Below are 24,851 nucleotides of genomic sequence, written 5' to 3'. Positions count from 1 at the left end.
CCACGCCGTGGCCGGAATTCTCCGCCACCCGGGAATCGGCGGGAGCGGGATTCATGCCCCGCCGGTTTGGCGTGCCCCCATGCCGATCACGGCGTGCCCCCCGCTGCAATTCTCCGGCCCGTGATGGGCCCAAAGTCCCACCGCGGACAGGCCGATCCCGCCCGATGTGTTTGAAAAACCACCTCTGTGCCTGGCGGGCATTGGGCGTGCTCGAGGGGCCCCTGGGGTCCCGGTGGGAGGGGGCGCGAGCGATCGGACCCCCGGGGGGTGCCCCCACGTTGGCCTGGCTCCTGTCGATTGGCGGCCCACCGATCGGCAGGGCGGGCTACAGTGCTGCGGGGGCACTCTTTTTCTTCCGCCGCCGCCACGGCCTCCACCATGGCAGAGGTGGAACAGACCCCCCTATTGCACATGCGCCGGTGGTAACGTCAGCGGCCACTGATGCTCCAGCGCATGCGCGGACTCACACCAACTGGCGAAGGGCCGGCGTAGCGCCAAAGGCCGTTGCGGCCAGTCGGCGGAGTGGCAGCCACTCCGGCGCGGGCCCTAGCCCCTAAAGGTGCAGAGAATTCCGCAACTTTGGGGAGGCCCGCGCCGGAATGGTTGCGCCACTCCGCTACGCCAGGGACCCCCCAGCCTGCCGGGGTAGGGGAGAATGTCTGCCCCTTGTCTCACTCAACTTCGGCTTCCACATGTGACTTCAAATGTCGCTTTCAAACGTCATACTTTCAAATCTTCTTTTAAATTATGCTTTCTCTCCACCCTGTGCCCTGGCGTGGCGGGGGGACCTGTTGGAATACTTGACCCTTGAGAAGGTTAAGTTGAACTGAGGGGAATCTCGGAGGGGTTCTACAAGTCTCATGGGCACTATTTACTATGCACTTTCAAGAAACTGGATAACATCGAACATTAGTTGGGGGGGGGGGAGGATGGGTGGGGTGCGGGGGGGAGGGGGGCTGTGTATGTTGAAGATGGATATGGGTAATCCCTGATTCCTTTTTTTTTCTCATTGTCATTTGTTTATGTTAACATGCGGCCTGATGTCTGGGCATGGTGGGAGGATGGGATCATTGTTACTGTTATGGGGTTTGAGATATTTGTTGTTGGTTATTGATTGTTGTTGGGTGTAAATTCGGGAGACAAATTGTGAAAAAGGAGAATAAAAATATATTTTTTTAAAATAAAAAAATTATGCTTTCTCTCCACTGCTCCCATCAAGGTTTCGCTTTTAGGTTTTACATCTCTCTCTTCAGGCTTCCTTTGTCTTAAAGGTTTTTACACAAACTCTGAGGTCCAGCCACCGATTTCCACAATTATTTCAAATAATGTCTTCCAAACTGAAGTACTTTCTCACAAACCTTAGCACCACTGCAGATATCTTTCTGTTCATCCCGTGATCCAATGTGACTTTATTGAACAGTAATCTGTTCTAGTTTCCAGTTTCCTCTGTTCCATTAATTCCAGACTTCCTGTAAACTTCTCTTAATTTCTCTAGTTTCCTTAACTAGCTGGACTTTAGACTTTATGGCATCTGTTTTCTTAACTATTACTCCATAACATGGTATTTCTTCCAGCAAAACTGAGATTTCCCCTCTTCAGCCTTCTAAAACCAACTGCTTCAAGCAAAGCTGTGAGAGCTGCCTTTTCATTTCATTTTCATTTCATTACCTGTCTCCAATTGCAATCAAATTAGCTAAACTAAAATATTAACGCTTCTCTACCTTACAAAGCTCCAGTTGCTAAGAACCCACAGGTTTATTTCCTCTTCACGTCATAGCCCTCTCTAAGCACAATAGAGTCATGGTTGAAACTGAACCAACCCCCACACATAAAGCACCTTTGTCCCCCAATAATCTAACTATATATTTACCCTTCCAAGCACAGAAATAATTAAATTAAACCCACTTAAAACTATACCTTAGTTCTAATGTTTACCAGTACAAACAGAAATCCCTTACAATTACCTTTATTTTCCTAACACTCTATCCTGCATAATCAGAAACATTTCTAATAATTGATTCTGGACTCCAAAGATCTCAATAATTTCATACTATAAACTCTGTATCTCCCCCCAATTTTCTTTGCACTTTTTCATCTCATTTTTGTGCACCCGCTCTAAACAATTTATTTTTTTCCTTTTATTCTGGGGTATAGGGGTGGGATTCTCCCAGCCCTGCGCCGGCTGGAGAATCCCCGCGAACGGGCCACGCCGCCCCAATGTCAGCACGCGATTGTCCACAGTGTGGAGAATCAGTGCCATTAGCACCGGCGTGGTTGGCGTGGCGCCTGTCGCGGGCCGCCCTATGCAGCCGGCCTGCCGATTCTCCAGCCCAGATGGGTCAAGCGGCCAGAGGAAAAGAGCCAATTCCCGCCGGCGGTGTTCTAACCTGCTCTGGGCCGGCGGGACCTCGGTGTGTATAGGTCGGGTGGTGGCCTGTGGGGGGGGGGGGGGGGGGGGGGGGGGGGGGGGTGAGGGAGGGGCCTCCGATGTGGCCTGGCCGGCGATCAGGACCCACCGATCGGCGCGCCGGCCTCTGTGGCTTTGGGCCTCCTTTCCTATGCGCCGGCCCCTGTAACCCTGCAACATGTTTCCACATCTTCATGCCACGTGATGGAGATGGTGGAGGGTGGGGTGGGGGGTGAGGGGAGTTGCTTTAAGGTAGATATGGAAAAAGACAAAGATGGACTAGAAGTAAAGGTTCTAAATTGATGGAAGGTCAATTTTAATGGGATAAGACAGGATCTGGCCAAACTGGGAGTAGCTACTTGTAGGAAAATCCACATCAGAGCAGTGGGAGTAATTCAAAGAGAAAATAGAGAACATACATGTTCCCGTAAAGGTAAAGGGTAGGACCAGCAAGTACAGAGAATCCTGGATGTTAAGGGATAAACAGGATTGGATAAGGAAAAAAAGGGAGGCCTATGGCAGATACAGCGAGCTCAAAACAGTGGATGTCCTGGAGGAGTATAGAAAGTGCAGGGTAGTACTTAAAAAAGAAATTAGGAGAGCAAAGAGGGGCATGAAAAAACACTGGAGGTAAATGAAAATCACAACTTCTTTTATAAGTATGTTAAGGTTGAGAGGGTAATCAAGGAAAGAGTAGAGCCCATTAGGGACCAAACTGACAACCTGTATGTGGAGCCCGACAGCGTAGATGAGGTTTTAAATGCATATTTTGCATCTGTGTTCACTATGGAGATGGGCAATATAGGTATAGAAATCAGGGAGGGGGATTATGATATAGTTGAACAAATTAGCATTGGGTGGAGAAGGTATTCATGGTTTTAGCAGGCTTAAAAATGGATAAATCTCTAGGCCCAGGCAAGATGTTTGCCCCAGTTGTTTGCAACTTCCTTTCTTCTCAGCTTTGGAGAAAAAGACGATTAAAATTTTTTTTTTGCAATGATTGGATGAAGTTTGAACTGGTCCCGTAATAAGGTAACAAAATTCAAGGGAACCAACAAAAATCCAGTTCCAAAAAGAAACAAATGTTTCACCATCGTCACCAACCAGGTCTCCGCAGGTCGGTGCAGACAGATGCTCCGGGAGTCTAGGTGGGCGTGTCCGCTATGCTAATATCCGGCAATGTATGCAAATAAAAATGACAAATGGAGAGAGCCGACCAGACGAAAAAAACGCATGCGCAGTTGTAGGATGGCTCGGCGCCGGGTGACGGAGTAACGCCTGCGCAGTCAGTGGTGTGGCTGGCTCAGCGGCGGGAGCCGGTGTTGAGCTGCTCGAGCGGCCCTGACTGCGGCTTCCCCCATGGCAGCACAGGCAGCGAGTTCAGGCTCGGTCACCTCAGACTGATCTCTTGGCGCCTGTGGATCCGCCGCCATCTGACCGAGCCGAGGGCGGAGCTGCGAGTCGGGAATGAGCCCGAGGCAGCGGCTATGATCGCAGTGATTCACCGGCGGCCCACGGTAACGATTGGGTTTGGGATTGGAAGGCGCCCTTGGCCGGCTTGAATGTGTTGGGTGGTGTTGGCGGTGGAGGGAGGAGGCAAGGCCTCGCCGTTGCCGCGGTGATCGGAACGCGTGAGCCCAACCTGCCCGTCAGGCAGACCTTTTGTTGCAGCCTGGGGCTGGTGGGCTCGGGTTGAGGTTCGGAGCTGGGGTTCAGGACTGGGGCTGAGATTGTGGGCAGGGTGCTTTGTTACACACACTGGCTGCGGACTCGCGTTCATGATCATCAGTGAGAACAACAGTGATGCCGACACCTTCTGGAGGTAGCACTCTGGCTGTGAGGTTGGACGATCAGGGATAACTTCAACCCAGACTGGCGGCTACGATTTTATTGTCAATGTTGCTATCGGGAATGGGATTTTTAATCTCACTTGGTGAGGAAGACATTCTGCTTGTACGTTCGGGAAATGAGTTGGCGATGCCGTCGTTGGTGTGACTTTGCTCATTTGTAGTACCCAGGTCGGGACTTTTTGTGGTAATATGTATTGGGCAAGATTTAAAAACATCACAGGTGGGAGGAGCGGTTTTGGAGTGCTTCTCAGGAATACATTTACGTACTTTGTGTAGAGTGGTAAATTGCAATTTTGTCTTGATTTCTATCGCGTGGTGTTATCGCAAGTTAACTATCTCGGATGGTCGCCAGACTGAATTCTATTCTATGGTATGTTTAGGTTAATTGAGAGTTGTCTCGTAGGGTGTGGAAGATCATAATTGTGCTGTTGTGAATATTTTTGTCAGCGACAGAATGTGTCTTGTGCAAGTCTTTACAATTCAGTGTGACAGTTTTTTATTTTATAATGAAGGTGCTGAAGAAACCTTTGTAATCGCAGTAATGATGGTGTAAATGATTTGAATGGTGAAATTAAAACAAAATGTTGGATAAACTCAGCAGATTTGACAGCATCTGTGGCGAGAAAAAGAGTTAACAGGTCGAGTCCATGTGGCCCGAAGTAGAAATGTAATAGAATTTATATAGTTGGAGAGGCTATTCTGTATTTATTTCAGACTTCCAGCAACCTCAATACTTTGCTTTTATTTGGGTGAGATTGTAATTTTTCTCCCTTTTATCAATGATTCCTCTGTTACAGTATTTTCTTCAGAAATAGCAATGGTTTTTATTTCTCACACATCCCTTTTCTGCCCCATCACTGGTTAGTTGGTGCTCCTGGTACCTAGAATTATTAATTTGGGGCATAATGCACGACAGATGTGGTTAAGGGAGGGGCAGGACTGGCGACTCAACATTTTGGGGTATAGGATCTTCAGGGGAGATGAGTGTGTAAAAGCAGAGGTGGTGTATCATTGTTAATTAAGGAGTCAGTTACTGCAGGAAGGAGGGATGATATTTTGGAAGGTTTTTCAAATGAGGCTTTGTGTAAAGTTTACGAATAACAATGGGGGCAGTTACATTGGTGGGAGTGTATATCCCCAAACAGTCAATGGGTAATAGAGGAGCAGATATGTAGACTATTCATTGAGATGTGTAAAAATAATGTGTAAAAATGTATTCGTGAGAGCTTTTTATGTCAATATGTAGAAGATCAAACAAGGGACGATGTGGTGCTGGATCTAATGCGGAAGCTGGACAGGTGCTCGAGGTGGCAGTGGGGGAACATTTTAGTGATTGCGACCACAACATAGTACAATTTAAGTTTGTTATGGAAAAATTGGTTTTGGATTGAGGAAAGGCAGATTTAATTAAAATCCAAGCAGAAAACTGGGAACAGCTTCTTGTGGGAAAATCTACGGCAAAGCAGTGGGGAGCATTCCAAAACGAAATGGGGAGAGTACAGGCTCAACATGTTGCTCCTACATTTCGCTCAAAAGGAAACAAACCGAGAGAACCCTCTATGTCGAGGAATATTCAGGACTGGATGAGAAAGAAAAGAGGCTTTTGGCAGGTACAAAGGGCGCAAATCGCAGAGGCCTTAGTAGAGTGTAGAAAGTGCAGGGGAACCTTAAGGAAGCAAAGAGGGGGCATGAAAAAAACACTGGTGAGTAAGATATGGGAGAATTCCATAAGTATATTAAGGGGAAGAGAAAATCTGGGAAAGAGTAGGGCCCATTAGGGGGAAATCTGTGCGTGGGGCCAGAGGACATTGGTAAGATGTTAAACTAGTTCTTCACATCTGTTTTCATTTGGGAGAAGGAGGATGTAGATGCAGAATTCGGGGAGAGGGAGTGAGGTTCCTGAATAGTTTGACGGGGGTGAAGAAGTACTGAGATTTTGGCGGGCTTAAAAGTGGATAAATCTCCACCTGATGGGTTGTAGTCCAGGTTGTTGTTGATGGTAAGCTGGAATTTTTAATTTCTCTCTAACCACAGGGGAGGTGCAGAGGATTGTAGGACATCGAATGTGGTTCCAGTTTTCAAGAATAATCCCCTAGTCATGGGCAGCACGGTGGCACAGTGGGTTAGCCCAGGTGCCTCACGACGTCGAGATCCCAGGTTCGATCCCGGCTCTGGATCACTGTCCGTGTGGAGTTTGCACGTGTTTGCATGGGTTTCGCCCCCACAACCCAAACATGTGCAGGTAGGTGGATTGGCCATGCTAAATTGCCCCTTAATTGGAAAAATGAATTGGGTACTCTAAATTTATTTATTTAAAAAAAAAGAAAATTCCCTAGTCATCACATTCTGGCACCCGTTCGGGTAACGAAGGGAGAATTCAGAATGTCCAATTCACCTAACCAGCGCATCGGGACATGTGGGAGGAAACCTGAGCACCCAGAGGAATCCCACACAGATACGGGGAGAACATGCAGATTCCACACAGACAGTGACCCAAGCGGGAATCAAACCTGGGACCCTGGTGCTGTGAAGCAACAGTGCTACCCACTGTGCTACCGTGCCGCCCATAAAGGTGGTAGATATAAACCAGGGAATTACAAACCAATGAGTCTCATATCAGTGGTTGGGAAACTATTGGAGAAAATTCTGAAGGAGCAAATCATTCTCTACTTGGAGAGACGAGGTTTGATCAGGGATAGTTAGCATGGCTCTGTCAGGGCGAGGGCACTCTTAACAGGTTTGATTTAATTGTTTTGAGGGGGTGATTGGGTATGCAGGTGAGGGTAGTGCAGTTGATGTAGTTCATATGGATTTCAGTAAAGCCTTTGACAAGGTCCCACATGGGATCCTGATAAAGAAGGTAAAAACACATCTACAAGGTTTGTGTGTTGATGCGCTTTGGAAGGAGTAACAAGACAAGGGATTACTTGATGAATAGCAGGACACTAGGAAGCTCGGAGGGATTTTGGGGTGCTTGTCCACAGATCCCTGAAGGTGGTAGGACAGGTTAATAGGGTAGTTAAGAAGTACTGTGTGCAGTTCTGATTGCTTCACTATAGGAAGGATGTGATTTGAGCTGGAGAGGGTGCAGAGGTGATTCACCAGGATGTTGCCTGGGATGGAGCAATTGAGCTGAGAAGAGAGGCTGGACAGGCTCTGGTTGTTTTCTTTAGAGCAGAGAAGGCTGAGGGGGTACCTGATTGAGGTAGACAAGATTGAGTGGTATGGACGGGTGGATAGGAAGCAGCTGTCCCCCTTAGTTAATGGGTGTGTAACAAGGGGACATAATTTTCAGGTAAGGGGATTTGAGGAAAGATTTATTTCACCCAGAGGGTGGTGGGAATCTGGAATGTACTGCCTGGGAGGGTGGTAGAGGAGGGAAACCTCACAACCTTTATAAAGTACCTGGATGAGCACTTGAAATGTCATAACTTTCAAGGCCATGGACCAAGTGCTGGAAAGTGGGATGACTGTAGATTTAGTGTAATTTAGTTGGTGCAGATACGATAGGCCAAAGGGCCTCTCCTGTGCTGCATGACTATGGCTACTGATAGGTGCATTGAAACGTCGATGAACAAATTATGAAGGAAAAATAATTTTTTGTGGTGATTTGATCTTGAATGGCCCTAATGATAAAATCTTGTTTTAATGAATACTCCTTTACTCAAAGATGAGCGCAAGGTCAGGTGTAATGCCTGGATCTGGTATGTCTCTCTTGTGGGGACCATGAATTGGACTCTATTTGAATTGGACTTTGGAGCAGGCAATGAGCTGGATTAGGGGTTTGCCCCTGTCTGCACTCTGAGCTCTGGTTTTGTGACTCTGATAAAGTAATAAAAAACGAAAAGGACTGCCTACATTTTTCTAGTGCTTTTCATGACCAGTTGGTGTCTCAAAGTGCTTTAAAGTCTGAAGCACATTTGAAGTGTAGTTGTTAAGTAATGGGTTAAGAGACATTCCAATTAGTTGTCTCATAAATGAGCTTTTGGGTCAGGTGATGTGAAGATATAGTTTTGTGCAGAGTCTGTTAAAGTGAAATAAAGGTGTTTTGTAAAAAGGAGCAGTACCGTTGACTCTTTATACAACAGCAGCTAAAGGTCTTATAAATGGTAGCAGAGGATGGTTGCTGTGCAAATGTGAAGGATTAAAAGATACAACTTTTTGAGACCAAACCAAGGAGTGAGTGAGTAGGGGAAAAAAAAGATATATGGCTGAACCTAGGATTAAGATGTCCGGATATGACTACCCCACCTTATTTTCTGAAACGGGATTGTACGTCCAATGGAGAAGTGGAGTAGTTATGTGGACTAAGGTAACTGCCTTGGGAAAGAGAAAACAAGGTATGGCATTGGCTCTTTCTCTACCTTTTGACAGTAAAATCTGATGCAAAGTGTTTTCTGAGCTGCAATTGGAAGAGTTAGACTCACAGAAGAAGGTCTGGAGACTCTATGACGTTATATGGATAAGATTTATAAGAAGGATGACTTGTTAAGTGCATATGGAGCATGGTCGGATTTTGATAGGTTCTGGAAAATAGAGGAATTCTCCATGGAAGACTATATAATAGAATTTGGCACACTGTAGAAAAAGCCGGAGAAACACAGCCCGGAATTTCCACAGTCTGTGTTGGCCTTTAAATAATTTGATTGTGCTAGAGTGAGCAACATGGATAGGCTCCTGGTTTTGACAGGAGTTTAGTGTGCGGATAAGGATACCATATTCGATCAGATGACAGAAGCTCTAAAAAAAGTTTCTGGGGAAACATTTGATTCTGATGGCTCTGATCACCCAAATAGGTCAGTCTGCAATGAAGCAGAATATGGAAGATACACTACTAACAGGATGACGAAATCGCACGGCTACAAACAGGCTCCAAGACTATAGAAGGAGATCGGAACCTGGAAATTATGAAGACAGAAACCCAGTTAGAACCTAGAACCAGATGAACCCCAGGGTATGATAAATCTATGTTTTCGATGTGACTCTCAATACCGTTGTGCTTTCAACTGTCCAAATGCACGTGTTACAGAACTGAGGACTTGTTAACTGATCTAGACATGGTATATGTCTAGGAACACGACACTACTTTTTTTTATAAATGTTTTTATTCTCCATTTTTGCATTTTCCTCCAAAATTTACACCCCACCCACAAACAGTAAATGGTAACAAATACAAAATCAATCCCCTTAACAATAACAACGATCCCATCCTCCCACCACCCAAACAACGGCCCACCTGTCAATATATGCATCCAATAAAACAAACCCTCCCACGGTGGAAACAAAAAGCAAAGGAGAAAGAAAAAAGGAGTCCAGGACCGCTCATAGTCACCATAGAGTCCACTCCTCCCCCCCCCCCCCCCCCCCCCCCCCCCCCCACACACACACACACACACTCCTCCCGTCCACTACCCCTTGTAAAACCCCTTCCCCCAACCTCTGTTCCTTCCTTCCCCTCCAACTTTCCACCCCGGCTAGACCACTCGGAACCTGTTCTGCCAGGCTCCGATGGCCACAGCCCCTCCCCACCTCACTCCCGTTCACTGGCCGGCATAGACCGGCCAGCGTTCATGCCCCCGCCCGGGTCCCTTTTCCCCCTTGCTCGACCCTAGGAAATCCCCCTTTTAGCGCACAAACCCCGCATAGAACATGACACTTCTGATGAATTAGAACAGGCCTTTTTTCCGAATGGACAACTGCCAAAAGTTGGTACAAAAGTGACATACTTGCCTGAAGGGTCTAGTCAATGGAAGGATGCAACTGTTATTAGTAGAGCAGGGAAGGCCACTGGAAAGTATAAACATTGGTTGAATGTACAGAATTCAGGGGAGGAAGTCAAGGCAATGGATTGGGAACACTAAGTTCAAAAATGGAGAGCACAGAAACGCAGTGCCAGTTCAGATAGTACATCGGATAGTGAACAGGTCTGCAAGAAAAGGTTGAGAACTATTGAAAGGACATCCCACAGCAGAAGGGAAAGATCTAGCAGTATAGAACAAGATGCCAGGCGGGAGAGTGGACATAGCTTATCAAGATCTTGGAACATGAGTAAGACTACAAATACTAATAGGAGTAGAAGTACACATGTACGTGAGATTTTGGTGGCTTCCAATAAATTAGATGAAAAAGTTATCAAAGGTGCTGAACTGCATAGTTGGAGTGAATTTGGAGTATACACGGAAGTATCGGATTGGGGACAAAGAGCTCTATCCCACAGGTGGATTTGCACGGAAAAGGTTCTTCCAGATGGAACTTATAAGGCAAAGGCCTGGCTTGTGGCAAGGGGATTCGAAGAAAAATTAGAACATCAGGATTCAAGGGTAGATTCACCTACGACAGGAAAAATTTTTTCCAAGATCTTCTTGGCTCTATTAGCCACAAAGGTGTGGGAATGCAAATCTATAGATATAAAAGCTTCCTTTTTGCAGGGGCATCATCCAGAGACATATTTTTCTCCATCCTCCTAAAGAGGCAGCTAACACGGAAGGGGTAATCTGGAAGTTGAACAAATGTGTATATGGATTGAATGATGCGTCCAGAGTCTGGAACTTTTCAGTAAGGTCAGTTTTGTTAAAGTTAGGCTGTTGCCAGTTGAAAGCAGATCTGGCAATGTTTTGCTGGCATTATAAAGAAAATCTTTCTGGCATCTTTATGATTCATGTCGACTATTTTTTTTGTGGGGTGGGACTAGTGATTTCGAAGCTATTGTAATCTCTGGTTTGAGGAAAGAATTCATGGTTGGAAGTCAGGCTTCCAGTGCATTTAAATATATTGGACTGGAAATCGGACAGACTAAGTTAGGGGCAACTTTACATCAACAATCTTATTTGGAAAGCATCGGTCCAATACCAATTAGTTGTGGCTGGGTTTCACAAAAAGACGTAGTGGTTTTAAAGATGGAAAAAGAGCAACTGCGAAGTTTAATTGGGTGACTGAATTGATTAGATAGACAGACTAGACCGGACGTGAGTTTTGATGTCTTCGAGTTGAGTACAAAAATGAATGATCCCAAAGTGGAAGACATAATAAGAGCAAATCAAGCAATGGTCAAACTAAAAATGCAGGAGTGTGTTTTGAGGTTCCCGGTTTTAGGTGACCGTAGGCACTTGAAACTCATAGTTTATAGTGATGCGTCATATGAAAATTATGTGATAGGGTTTCAAGCGCAGGAGGTTTTATAGTTTTCCTTTTGGGGGAACAATGGTAAATGTTGCCCTCTTGTGTCGGGAAACAAAGAAAATAAGGAGAGTGGTCAAAAGCACTTTGGCTACTGAGACATTAAACCTTATAGAGGCAGTGGATATTGTCTTTTATCTATCTCAGATATTGACAGAAATTTTGGGATTGGGGGATTTTGGTAATATATCTAATTGAATGTCACATTGACAATAAATCCGTGTGGGAAAATGTGCACTCTACAAAAAGTGTCAACGAAAAAAGGTTAAGGATAGACATCGCAAGTTTGAAGCAGATGTTGGACAGATAAGATAGCAAAAATTAAATGGGTCGACAGAAGTTATCAATTGTCAGACTGTTTTACAAAAGAGGGGCTAGTGCACAGAAACTTTTGGATATTGTTAATGAACGGTGTCTGTTTCTGACTTTTTTTTGTTCTTCCAAAAAAAAAATGAAAAGAAGGGGAGGGAATTGCGTGTGTGTGTTTTTTGAGTTTCTTGTAATTTTGTTTTCACCTAACTTTTTCTCCAAGGAAGGGGAGACTGTCAAGTAATGGGTTAAGAGATATTCCAATTGGTTGTCTCATTTATGTTAAGTATCCAATAATTGACATTGAAATGTAAAGAGGCTTCAGGTGGCCTTTGGGTCAGGTGATGTGAAGATATAGGGTGCAATTCTCCCATCGGGAGACTAAGTGACGACGCCGGAGTGAAAACCGAGCGTCGGAGGCCGATCCTCGCCCCCCCCCCCCCATTCTCCCACCCCCAGGGGGCTAAGAGCGGCGCCGCATCAATTACGTGCGCCGGGCCTTGGCGCTGCGTGAAAGCGGCGCCGCGTACATTACGCGGCCGGCATCGCGTAAATGACGTCACCCGCGCATGTGCGGTTGCTGTCCTACCCGTGGGCGCCCCGCAAGACATGGAGGATTGATCTTGCGGGGCGGCGGAGGAAAGTATGTCCTTTAGAGACGCCGGCCCGCCGATCGGTATGCACCGATCGCAGGCCAGACCCCTACTGAGCGCCCCCCGGTGCTCGATTTTCCCCCCACTGGCCGCACACGCAGCGTTCGCGCACTGTTCACGCCGGCAGTGACCAGGTGTGGTTGGCGCCTGCGTGAACCCGTCGGATTGGGCAGGCCGCTCGGCCGTTTGTGGTAGGCGAGTGGCGATTCTCCTAGCGGCCTGTCGTGTAATGCGGTACGCTGTTTTGGGGGGGGGGGGGATCGCGTGCGGGTGCCATGGCGGCGTGGCGGGAATCGCCCTGCACTCCCGCGATTCTCCCACCCGGCGTGGGGGTCGGAGAATTGCGCCCATAGTTTTGTGCAGAGTCTGTTGTACATAGTCACTGTTGTAATGTAGGAAAAGCATACAATGTTGCAAAGATTAGTGGTAGGCTATAAGATTGGGAAAATTTGGATGACTTTAAAAAAAAAAAAATAAAGAGCAGGAAAATAGATCGGAAATAAACTAAAGAGAAAGTTCTGGAAAATCTCAGCAGGTCTGGCAACATCTGTAGGGAAAGAAAAGAGCTAACGTTTTGAGTCCAGGTGACCCTTTGTCAAGCAAGACATACTAAATAGGCAGCAAAAGCATTTACGTCCATAAAAAGGAAGACAGTAGAAAGTAAACTTTGCTCCCTTTGAGAATGAAACAGGGAAATCGCTGAGACTTTGAACAAATATTTTGTACCTTCCCTGACAATGGAGGACACTAAATAAATAAGTGGAGGACATTGTAACCTCCCTAATCAAGAAAGGAGGGAGACCAAGCAGAAAACTCTAAGCCAGTGAGCCCTAACACCTGTGACTGAGAAAATGCTGGAATCCGTTATAAGGAAGCAATGGCAGAGTGAACATGGATTTGTGAAAGATAAATCAAATTTGACAAATTTATTAGCATTCTTGAGGACATAACATATCTGCAAAGTGATATAAATAGGTTAATTGAGTGCGTAAAAAATTTGGCAGATGGCATATAAGGTGGGAAAATGTGCGGTTATCCACTTTGGTGGGGAGAATAGAAGAGTAGAATATTATTTAAATGGAGAGATTCTACAGAATTCAGTACATGAAAAATGAAACCAAAAAAAATCACATTGTCACAAGTAGGCTTCAAATGAAGTTACTGTGAAAAGCCCCTAATCGCCACATTCCGGCGGCTGTTCGGGGAGGCTGGTACGGTTCTGCTTTACAAGTGAGCTGTTTAGCCCACTTTACTAAACCAGTCATGTGATATGTGGGTGTTCCCATAGATGAAACACTAGGTTAGCATGCAGGTAAGTGAGTAATTAGGAAGGCATATGTAATAACCAGCACAGGACATGTGGTGTGTCGATGATTCTTTCTTTCCCCGTGCTTCTCTGGGAGTACGATCGCCCCCGCTAGGGATGGGGTAGCTTATCCGTACCTGTATGAAAGGTCGGCCAGTGTGGAACCAACTGCCGAGAGAAAGTGAATCGCTTCTCTGCCTTTTTGCTAAGATGAGCGTGAGGTCGGGTGTAATGCCTGGATCTGATGTGTCTCTCATGTGGGGTCCATGATTGGAGCGGACACTGAGCGGATTAGGGGTGTGGCCCTGTCCGCACTCTGAGCTCTGGCTTTGTAACTCTGATAAAGTCATTTTTTTTTTAAAAGGGGGAGAGAGAGAGTGCCCGGTGAGGTTAACTGGGCCTCGTGTAAGTAACTGTTGTAAAATAAATGTTTTTAGTTTTGCTCACGCTGTGGATTCCCCATCCCTTATTAAACTGGCGATGAGGGTGCAACTGGAGCTGTCTACATGCTACCTTTCCAGCTGAGCCACCTTTTTTTTTTCTTTTGGGTTTTTTTTGGACAATGGTACAGAGTTGGTTGGTCAGTGAGAGAGCAGATATGGTGCTTTTCCGGAGCCAGTAATATCGTGGAAAACGTGTGGCAGGCCGGGCTTCTGCTGCCGACTTGTGGAGCACCTACATTTGGAGTGATTCGGAGCCTCGATTTTCACCCACTTCCGTCTTCCATTGTTCAGTGGTACAGGTTAATATGGTAGAGGAGTTTGCCAGGGAGTCTGTTGCCGAGTTTGCGGTTACATTTTGGTATGTTGCCGAATTTTGTGCATGCGGCATTGTTTTGACTGACAGGCTCCGTAGCCGGTTGGTCTGCCGGGTGAACAACGGTGACATTTCAAAGGCGTGCTGAAGGTTACCATGTGGCTGGAAGTCTTGCACATTAAGACACTACTGGATTGTTTGCTGCAGGAGAAGACAATTGGGATCAGTTGAGATGCTATTACTGGTGCAATGCCTGGTACATTTCAAATGGACATGCTACCCTTGTGCACTATGAACGGAACCCAGCGATTTTTCTTTTTGCAACAAGTCTTAGTGCAGGTTTGAAAACAACAGACAAGGGAGAAAAAAAAAAGTACTTTTGGGCGACAGTTCCCTAGCGTTTTGGAGGGCACCACGAGTCTCCATTTTCCAAAACAGCGCTGAATGTAGGAGATGTAGGTTGTCGAGCTGTTGTCACGCCGATTCCCACATGGCCTCTCTGTGGCTTGGAAGGAACGTCGCTGTGATTCCGACCTTGAATTGATGGGCCAGCCGCTGCAATGTGTGCCGTCTCTGGGCTCAGCTGATGCCGATTCTGCCCCTGTGTACCACATGGGGATGTCAGACCTGACGTTCTCACCAGTGAGACACACATTGACTGTCCTGCTCATCTGTTCGGCAATGACCTACTGGAGCCTAAACGTTTTCGTCGTCGGGCTGTTCCAAGAGCTGCACTGGTTTCTTCCTCTTTCTCTGCCTCGGGATTTTCTTCTTCTCCATCGTCTTCGCCTCCTCATCATGCTTCGAGAGGGTCTTCGGACTTTGGGGGGAAGAATGTAATAACCAGCATGGCATATGCTGTGGGGGGTTGATTGTTTTCCCCCTGCTCCTCTGGGTAAGAGCTCCCCCGCTAGGAGTGGGGTAGCTTATCCGTCCATACCTATATGAATGGTCGGCCAGTGTGAAACTGACTCTTCAGAGAGAATACCCGGTGAGATTAACCATGTCTCATATGGAGTCCAAAGATGTGCGGGTTAGGTGGATTGGCCATGCTAAATTGCCCGTAGTGTCCTAAAAAGTAAGGTTAAGTGGGGGGGGGGGGGGGGTGTTGGGTTACGGGTATAGGGTGAATAGGTGGGTTTGAGTAGGGTGATCATTGCTCGGCACAACATCGAGGGCCGAAGGGCCTGTTCTGTGCTGTACTGTTCTATGTATGTAACTTGTAAAATAAATGTCTTTACTTTTACTCTCGCTGTGGACTCCCCGTGCCTTACTGAAGCACACTCCATGTTTCCCTTTATTGTAAGAGGGTTGAAGTATAACAGCTTGGCCTTCGCCCTAACCTGTAACTTCTAGTGAACTGATTTTTCTTTGTTCTTCTTGAAAATTTCCTCCCAATACGGCAGGGAAATTACTTGGTCTGCTCAGTGCTTTGTGACTGAACTGGCCAAAATGATGCATGTGATCAAGTTTTGGACATAGTCTGGTTGCTTCTGCCACCTCTGTGCTGGTGAATCCAGAGTGGGACATTTTAGATGATCTTGGATGTGATGGTCAGCATAGCTTGTCAGGGGGAGGTCATGTGTAACAAATTTTATTGAATTTTCTGAGGAGGTGACTAGGTGTGTAGATGAGGGCAGTGCAGTTGATGTAATCTACAAGGACTTCAGGAACTTTTTCTTAAATTTAAAAAAAAATGAAAAAATTTAGAGAATCCAATTCATTTTTTCCAATTAAGGGGCAATTTACTGTGGCCAATTGACCTATCCTGCACATCTTTGGGTTGTGGGGCTGAAACCTACGCAAACACTGGGAGATGTACAGACTCCACACGGGCAATGACCCAGAACTAGGATTGAACCTGGGACCTCGGCGCTGTGAGGCAGCAATGCTAACCATTGTGCCACCATGCTGCCCTTCAGTACCATTTTTGACAAGATCCTGCATGGAAACTGATCAAAAAAGAACAAGCCCTTGTGATTGAGGGCAATTTGACAAATTTGATCCAAAACAGGCTTTGTGGCAGGAGGCAAAAGGTGCTGGTCGAAGGTTGTTTTTGTGACTGGAAGCCGGTGTCCAGTAGTGTACTGCAGGGATCGGTGCTGGGTTCCTTCCTATTTGTAGTGTATGTTAATGATCTAGTGTACGTTAATGATCTAGACGTGAATGTGGGAGGTATGATCAGTAAGACCCAAAAATTGGTGGCGTGGTTAAAAAGTGAGGAGGAAAGCCTTGGAGAACATAAGAACTAGGAGCAGGAGTAGGCCATCTGGCCCCTCGAGCCTGCTCCGCCATTCAATTAGATCATGGCTGATCTTTTGTGGACTCAGCTCCACTTTCCGGCCCGAACACCATAACCCTTTTCTGTAATATGTGCATGACCCAGAAACAAAGGTATGTAGAGGGACAGGTAGTATTGAGGAAGCAGGAGGCATGCAGAAGGACTTGGACAGGTTAGGAGAGTGGGCAAAGAAGTGGCAGATGGAATAAAATGTGGAAAAGTATGAGATTATGCACTTTGGAAGGAGGAATCAGAAGCACAAAGGGACTTGGGAGTCCTTGTTCAAGATTCTCTTAAGGTTAATGTCCAGGTTCAGTTGGCAGTTAGGAAGGCAGGTAGGCAAATGCAATGTTAGCATTCATGTCGAGAGGGCTAGAATACAAGACCTGGGATGTACTTCTGAAGCTGCATAAAGCTCCGGTCAGACCCCATTTGGAGTATTGTGAGCAGTTTTGGGCCCCGTATCAAAGGAAGGATGTGCTGGCCTTGGAAAGGGTCCATAGGAGGTTCACAAGAATGAGCCCTGGCATGAAGAGGTTGTCGTATGAGGAACGGTTGAGGACTGTGTCTGTACTCGTCAAGAGTTTAGAAGGATGAGGGGTGGATCTTATTGAAACTTGCAGGATACTGCGAGGCCTGGATAGAGTGGACATGGAGAGGATTTTTCCACTTGTAGAAAAAAACTAGAACCAGAGGGCGCAATCCCAGACTAAAAGGACGATTCATTAAAACCGAGATGAGGATGGATTTCTTCAGCCAGAAGGTGGGGAATCTGTGGAACTCTTTGCCGGTGGAGGCCAAATCACTGAGTGTCATTCCGAGATAGATAGGTTCTTGATTAATAAGGGGATCAGGGGTTATGGGGAGAAGGCAGGAGAATGGGAATGAGAAAAATATTAGCCATGATTGAATGGCAGAACAGACTCGATGGGCCGAGTGGCCCAATTCTGCTCCTAGGTCTTTTGTGGTCTTGTGTACACGTTCAAAAATTAAACCTAGAGGATTAGTGTTGAACAGCCTATCTTTTAAATTTACTTCTTGGGTTCAGATGTAAAGTAATTGTACCCTGTGTTTAAGGAAGTGATTTCTGCACCTTACAATCCTGTTTGTTTTTCTATTTACAGCATGTACAGAATTACAGCCGGTTCTAAATCTGGAGAGGTAATCCACTTCCCCGTTTCCTATGAAACCTTGTTGCCAATAGAAGCAAACTGAGTGGAAAATGCTCCCAGGCGTTGGTGTGTTTGGGACAGGCACCACTGCGCGGGTTTTGGTGCCACTGTTGCGTGCTGAAGGCTTCACCATTGAGGCACTCTGGGGAAGAACGGAGGAAGAGGCCAAGCAGCTGGCGGAGGAAATGAATATTTCATTTTACACAAGCCGAACTGATGATGTTTTGCTCCACCAGGATGTGGATCTTATCTGCATCAATATTCCTCCTCCTCTCACATGCCAGATTGCAGCTAAAGCATTAGGTACAGTATTTCCTTTCTCTGATTACTTTAAGCAAGATCCTGATGCTATTTTGAGATTTTAAAAGACTCCCCATTACATAACTTTTCTGCGTGTGCTTATTGTGTGAATAAAACAAGTGAGTTGAAATGTTATTAAAAAGCTAAATTTTAAAAATGCTGTGTCTTTGTAAGAATTGGGACACTTTTTCTGATCAGAAAGTGGCATGTTGTCAGCTCTACAACAAACAATCTGTTTGTTTTCCCATCCTGTCTGGGAACATGATTGGCTTGCACAACCTGTTATGATAGCTGAGTCCATCTGCCTTTTTATGGTACAGATTTTTTGAGCTAGAGTACAAATTAAATGCCAGGTTCAAATGTTTCAGATAATTCACGCACACGTTAAAGGTACCTTTTATAACTTCCATTGTCTTAATTGATTATTATAATATTGCAAATGTAACCATATATTTACTATAAGGTTGTAGGCTATTCTTATCAACAGATGAATACAGCTGCATCAGACTAGCAAAATGTTTATTTATACATGTATTGCATCATTGCTTCTCTGTCTTTTTGCTAAGATGAGCGTGGGATCAGGTGTAATGCCTGGATCTGGTATGTCTCTCTTGGGGAGGGACGATGAATTGGATTCAATTTGATTTGGTTTTTGGAGCAGGTAGGAGCTGGATTAGGGGTTTGCCCCTGTCCACACTCTGAGCTCTGGCTTTGTAACAGCAGCAGTTTAGGATTTACTTAAAGTAATTGTGGTTCCTGGCATTGTGTTGCATTTCCATGTATAAAGAGATCATGGGAAGGTTGATCTTTCACCTACACAAAATAATACACTTAATTTGCTGACAGCTTCAATCAGTTGTAACCATTTCAGACTGGATGCAAATTTCTCTAGGCTGTGTAGCGGAGGAAACCTTTACTCCAAAGGGCATTATGTTGCGCAGAGGCAGCATTATTTGAATGACCACCTAGATGAGGACCACCTAAGAGAGCTATCAACAGCTATGACGTTGTACCTCCAGCATGAAATGGGGGAAGGGAGCGAAACAGTCATGTTCTCTTCGGAGTTCCTCATTAGTATTACTACTTTCTACAGTCAATATAATTACATGCCAAACCTCCCCTACTAGGTAAAAGTTTGTTACACTGTAATGTGATAGTAGGGGCTGATTTAGCACACTGGGCTAAATAGCTGGCTTTTGAAGCAGACCAAGGCAGGTCAGCAGCATGGGTTCAATTCCTGTACCAGCCTCACTGAACAGACGCCGGAATGTGGCGACTAGGGCTTTTCACAGTAACTTCATTTGAAGCCTACTTGTGACAATAAGCGGTTTTCATTTTCATAGAACATGTACATTATATAAATAGGGGAAGTTGTTGGATAGGATTATTCTACTTCTGAAAACTTGTATTGTTCGTGTTATGCAGTTCTCGCTTTCTAGAATAAACATCATAATCAATAACTTCCTATGCAATGTCCTTTGAGGACAAGTCCATTGCTTTCCTTGAATGGAAAGCTGATATATTTCTGTAGACATTTGGCTCATATAGACAATACAAATGACATTTTTGGGGTGCGACTCTGGGCTAAGTGTTGTGGATTCAAAGACGTTTTATCATAAAATATCAGCACTTCACAGATTTCCCAGGCAAAGATAAATTACCTTGTTTCTTCGGCAACCGGTTGCAGTAAGTTTATTACTAAACTGAGGAAACAGCCAGACAGGAAGCTGGAGCAGCAGGGCATACCCTGAATTTAAGTGCACTGAGATCATGTGTAAACATAATGTTATCTTTATGCGTGCTGCAGCATTAAAAACACATCGGAGATTGTGGATTTATTTGAATGTCCGATTGTGGTAAATGTATAGCTGGCACCAGTAAATGAGTAGATTATTTTGTAATTTAGATCCTTTGTTTCTTCCCTTCTGATGCTGTTAAAGGAATTACATCTGTAAGTGTCTTTTAAAGTAAGTGTTCAACCACAGTTGTTATACTCTATCAAATTTTGAAGTTGTCAGAATGATGTTTTTAAAATCAAAATAATGGTGGGACTAAAGCAGTTGCTATTGTTTATGTGCAACTCCTGCAGGAAATTCAGACAAGGGCAGATGCTTGGTTAAACAATGAAATCCAAGATGTGCTGCTCTACTATTAGCATAATGAAAATGGCACCTTATCTGCCTCGCTGCTGAAATCCGTTTAATGGCATGAAGTTGCTGTGATTGCATGGTAGAAACTACTAGCTCAAAGACTGAATAGAATGTGTAAATTAGAGTTGGTGGATTTAGTTTCTCAGAATTGTTACGGTGCCACGGCCATTTGATCCATTGTGTCTGCACTGGCTCTCCAAATGAGCAGTATGACTTGGTGCCACCCCCTGTCTTTTCCCTGTATCTTTGCACGTTGTTTCTATTCCAATAATCATCTAATGCCCTCTAAAATGTATCAATTTAACCTGCCTCCACCATGCTTCCAGGTAATGCATTCCAGAACTGAACCACTTGTGTGAAAAAGTTTTTTTTCTCATATCACATTTGCCTTTGCAGATCACTTTAAATCTGCCCAGTTCTGGGTGCCACACTTTAGGAAGGATGTGAACGTATTGATGAGGGTGCAGAAGACATTTAAAAGAGTGATTCCAGCGATGAGAAACTTCAGTTATGAGAATAGATTGGAGGTTCTCTTTGGAGAGAAGAAAGCTACAAGGAGATTAGATAGCGATGTTAAAAATCATGAGGGGTTGGACAAAGTAGCCAAACAAGTGGTGGATACCATTCATGGCCCTGCTCTGGAAAATATTGCAGACAATTATTTGTCTTGCCATCCACAGAAATATTTTTAAAATTTATATATCTTGTGTATAACTTCTGCTCCTGGATTTGGATTTATTGTCACATGTACCAAGGCACGGTGGAAAGTATTGTTCTGCGTACATTCCAGACAGATCGTTCCATACATGAAGAAGCATAGGACATATGATAGATACTGTTGCTCTCTTTTGGTGGCTGAGAACATGGCGATTAATAAGGTCGCCTCCCTTAATCTTAATTAAGAATATGCTTTCAGTCGCTTGATACCACCACAAGGTTCAACTGAATACCGATCAAAGAACCAATACACCAGTTAGTTAGTTCAAAGTCAATGCTACTTTATTTACACACAATATGATTTACTCATGCACAATAACACTACAGGCTAAACTATGTCTATCACTAACACCTATACTTAACTTCGGGTGCCCACTTAGGTCAGAGGAACAGTGGCCGTTGTTCGGATCTGAGGCTGTTGGGTTCGAAGAAGTAACAGGAGAATAGCCATGGTCGTCTGTCTGGTAGCGAGCGTTGAACTTGAACTTATTTGCTTCTGGTGGTGCAGGTGGAAGGGTCTCTCCAGTTGAGAGCCGAATCCAAGAGGCTGAACATATGGCTGGGATTCCATCTTATACTTGGAGGGGCTTTGTGCGCTTTTAGGCGGACCTTAACCTTGGCCCCAATTAATTGGGCTGCTTCTCGATCACTGCCATCGATCTGAGCCAATAAAGAGGGGGGGGAGGGGGGGGGTGTGCCTTGATGGCTGGGCGTGTCCTAAGTGGCTGTTGGCCTTGCTTTGTTTATTTCTTCTTGCTGGGATAGTGGCGCCGGAATGTCTGGGACGGTATCGGCTACCTGAGCACCAGTCTTTGCTCATCAGAGATGGGCCATCAATGTGCAAATTGGCCAAGAGTTTCGGTTCTGTCTGCAGTCTGTCTTTTAAATACACATTCAGGCTCTGTGCCTGCTTGTTACTTTGCATTGTCCATTTTTCCCTGTATGCTCTGCGAGTGTCCATTTTATATGCTGGAAGTGGCCATCCCAGATGGCTACAATACACAATGTAAATGCATAGACGCAGACATCGGGTGAAGCATATGGAGTGTAGTACTAATCAATAAAGAAGATGTGTGGAGAGATAAGTTCAGTCCATAAGAGGGTCACTCAGAAATCTGGTAACAGTGACGAAGAAGCTGTATTTGAATCTGTAAATGCGTGTTCTTAGACTTTTATATCTCCTGCCTGATGGAATAAGTTGGAAGAGAGAAGAACTCCTTTCTTAACTGCGAGCTTTGGTTCTGTGCTTTTATATTGAATAAAGAGTCTGGCATTTGCTTGATTTTACAATTAAAACATCTGTGCATGTATTTAAATGAACTTATTAAATTTCTTCTGACTGCACAGTTCCTTCAGGCAGCAGGGTGGAAACATGGGATTGAGGCAAGCTCTATATGTGATCAGACCCAATCTGGCAGGCAGAAAAAAGCATTTGAAATTACCGTGGTGTAAAGTGCTTGCGATCAACCCATTCTATTTTTTAAAGAACCCCATTTTTTTTTCACAATTAAGGGGCAATTTAGCGTAGGCAATCCATCTACCCTGCACATCTTTGGAGGTGAGTCCCAAGCAAACAATGGGAGAATGTCCAGACTCCATACAGACAGTGACCCGGTGCCGGAATCTAACCTTGGTCCTCAGCACCATGAGGCAGAAGTGCTAACCACTGCGCCACCATGCTGCCTCTTTATTGAGGCTTTATAACAAAAGATATAATACCGAGTCACATTAGGAGAATTTGGGCCAGATGACCGTGCTGCCCAACACATTCTATTTTTGATTGGTTTATATATCTACATTTTATAAACCTGGGGTTACAATTGAAATTCATAAAACAATGAATACTGAATGAGAAGTACACTAATTTATTTTGCTTAATATTCAAGCAGTTTATTGTTCCGTTCCCTTCCCAACGCGTTTATAATTTATAACAAAAACAGAAAAGGCTGGACAGAGTCATCATTAGCTCTATTCTCTCTCCACAGATGCTGTCATACCTGCTGAGTTGTCCAGCATTTTCTGTTTGTCAGATTCCAGCATCTGCAGTAATTTCTTTTAATCTTACTATTCATAATTAATATTTTTTCTTTTGAAGTTGTCATAGAGGCAGTTTCTAGTCTCTGATGACCAGCACATTGAAAAAGTTGTAATGCTCTGCACCAGACCTATGAAGTCTGCATCAAAGGTTTTTTTATATTTGTTCATGGGATGTGGGTGTCAAACCCCCCCCCCCCCCCCCCCCCCGCCCGCCCGTCCCCGAAAACTCCGAATTCTTATTTTAAAATTTCAACTTAAAGGCCAGGGAAAATGGGTTTTTGGTTTCTCATAAGTATTTCTAAGGATTTCTTTCAAAATTATGAAAAATGTTTTAAGCTTTATGCACTAATCTAAAGGAAGAACTAAAATGGTACAAAAAAATAAACTAATTTATTAAATTTTCCATGGAAATTATTGGTTTTAGATTGCTGAATTTTTAAAAAGTCACAGATTTCGGTGATTTTTGTCGTGCTTTAGCTTAAATATCCAGTTCAGCTGAGTAAATGCAGCCAACATGATTAACTTAACCTTAAAAGTCTTGCACAAGCCTTGTATCTATAATCTCATAGCTGTCAAATGTTGTAACGTAAAACAACTACACATGGTGACGCAGCTATCATGTGGCACTGTTGAAGTAGGAGATAGGAGACTTTAGAGGTGTGACTTTACCTACATGTTCTACATAAAAGCCTCTTTATTATGTTGAGCCTCCTGTTATGACCTGGATTTTATCGTATTTAAGGAGACAATAAAACAAAATGGGAGGGAAGAGAAAGTATCCAGAATAATGGATTTGGTGCTGATCAAGAGAATAACAACACAGAAATTTGTACAGAGACTTTAACATTGTGAAACACCTTGGGACATATAATTGAGGCTTTATTTTTCTATTTTTAATAAATTTAGAGTACCCAATTATTTTTTCCAATTGTGGGGCAATTTGGCGTGGCCAATCCACCTAAACTTCAAGTCTTTGGGTTGTGGGGTGAAACCCACGCAGACACTGGGAGAATATAATAATGGGGTCAACATAATGTGCAAATTCCACACGGTGACCGAGGGCCGGGATCGAACCCGGGTTCTCGGCGGCGTAGGCAGCAGTGCTAATCAATGCACCACCGTGCCGCTCCTTATTGAGGCTTTATAACACAAGATATAATATGGAGTCACATTAGGAGAACTTGGGCTAGATGACCGAAGGTTTGGTTAAGGAGGTAGGTTTTAAGGAGTGTCTTAACAGAGAAAAGTAAGGTGACGAGGTTTAGGAAGGGAATTCCAGAGTTTAAGGCCTGTTCAGCTGAAGGCGTGGCTACTGATGGTGAAACACTTAAAATGAGTGCTCAGGAGAAGCCCAGATATCTGAAGATTGTTGAGCTGGAGGAGATTGCAGAGCCGGAAAGGGGTCAGGCTATGGAGGAATTTTGACACCAGAATGAGATTTTCAAAATCGAGGCCTTTTGTAACCGCAAGCCAGTGTAGGTTAGTGAGCACAAGGACGATGATTTATTGAATTTGGTGAGTTAGTGCAGGAGCACTTTGGATGACCTCAAGTTTACAAATTGCAGATTGTGGGAGTCTGACCAGGAGTGAAGTCTGGCATCAATAAAGGCATGGATTAGGGTTTCAGCAGCAGTAGAGCAGGTGAGGTCGTAGGCTCCTATTTCGCAGCAACATCATCCGAAAATACAATGACAGTTTCCACATGTAGACTGACACCTGGCCTTTCCTCACTCTACC

General features: G+C 44.8%; 1 protein-coding gene across 1 annotated transcript in view; it reads left to right on the top strand.

Moving 5' to 3' along the window:
• The first annotated feature begins 3,680 nt into the window (after positions 1-3,680).
• LOC119971362 (glucose-fructose oxidoreductase domain-containing protein 2-like) overlaps positions 3,681-24,851 on the top strand; it is a 64,775-nt gene continuing 43,604 nt past the window's right edge. Inside the window, exons 1-2 of the mRNA XM_038806796.1 lie at positions 3,681-3,924; positions 17,863-18,213. Of these exons, the coding sequence (XP_038662724.1) occupies positions 17,961-18,213 (253 nt within the window). The 5' untranslated portion in view covers positions 3,681-3,924; positions 17,863-17,960. The remainder of the gene's footprint in view (positions 3,925-17,862; positions 18,214-24,851) is intronic.

This window comes from Scyliorhinus canicula, chromosome 9 (assembly GCF_902713615.1).
Source record: "Scyliorhinus canicula chromosome 9, sScyCan1.1, whole genome shotgun sequence".
NCBI lineage: Eukaryota > Metazoa > Chordata > Chondrichthyes > Carcharhiniformes > Scyliorhinidae > Scyliorhinus > Scyliorhinus canicula.
This window is presented reverse-complemented; position numbering and strand designations above follow the sequence as displayed.